General features: G+C 51.0%; 1 protein-coding gene across 1 annotated transcript; it reads right to left on the bottom strand.

The window, feature by feature from the left end:
- Positions 1-388, bottom strand: LOC106512424 (uncharacterized; the record flags this gene model as incomplete). The annotated part of the gene is given in 1 exon segment (XM_014001044.1): positions 1-388. A coding segment is annotated over 1 exon segment (388 nt), but the record flags the coding sequence as incomplete, so codon positions are not given.

The following is a 388-nucleotide window of genomic DNA, read 5'->3' as shown; positions in this document are numbered from 1 at the left end:
CCTTCACGTGTCTCTGAAGGGCAAACGTAGCACAACAGGGGCTACATGTTGTTCCAAAGGGCAAGACTCTCCACTCATATACATCTGGGAGCCTCTCTATTTCACAATCTCTCCACAGGAACCATAGCAGGTGACAGTCTTCAGGGAGCAGGCGGATCTGGCGAAACATGGCTTTTATGTCTCTGCTCACTGCCACAGGATACTGACGGAAGCGGAGGAGTACACCCAGTAGTGTAGGCCCCAGTGGAGGGCCTGGCAGGAGGTAGTTATTGAGGATGGTGCCCTGGAACTCAAATGAGCAATTGAAGACCACCCGAGCCTTGTTGTTATGATGTACCATATGGTGTGGCACGTACCAAGATTCAGTAGAACTGTGAATCTCTTCTGG

Source organism: Austrofundulus limnaeus, unplaced genomic scaffold, assembly GCF_001266775.1.
Source record: "Austrofundulus limnaeus strain Quisiro unplaced genomic scaffold, Austrofundulus_limnaeus-1.0 Scaffold6660, whole genome shotgun sequence".
NCBI classification, from domain to species: Eukaryota; Metazoa; Chordata; class Actinopteri; order Cyprinodontiformes; family Rivulidae; genus Austrofundulus; species Austrofundulus limnaeus.
The sequence above is the reverse complement of the archived record's forward strand: the minus strand, read 5'-3'. Positions and strand labels throughout refer to the sequence as shown.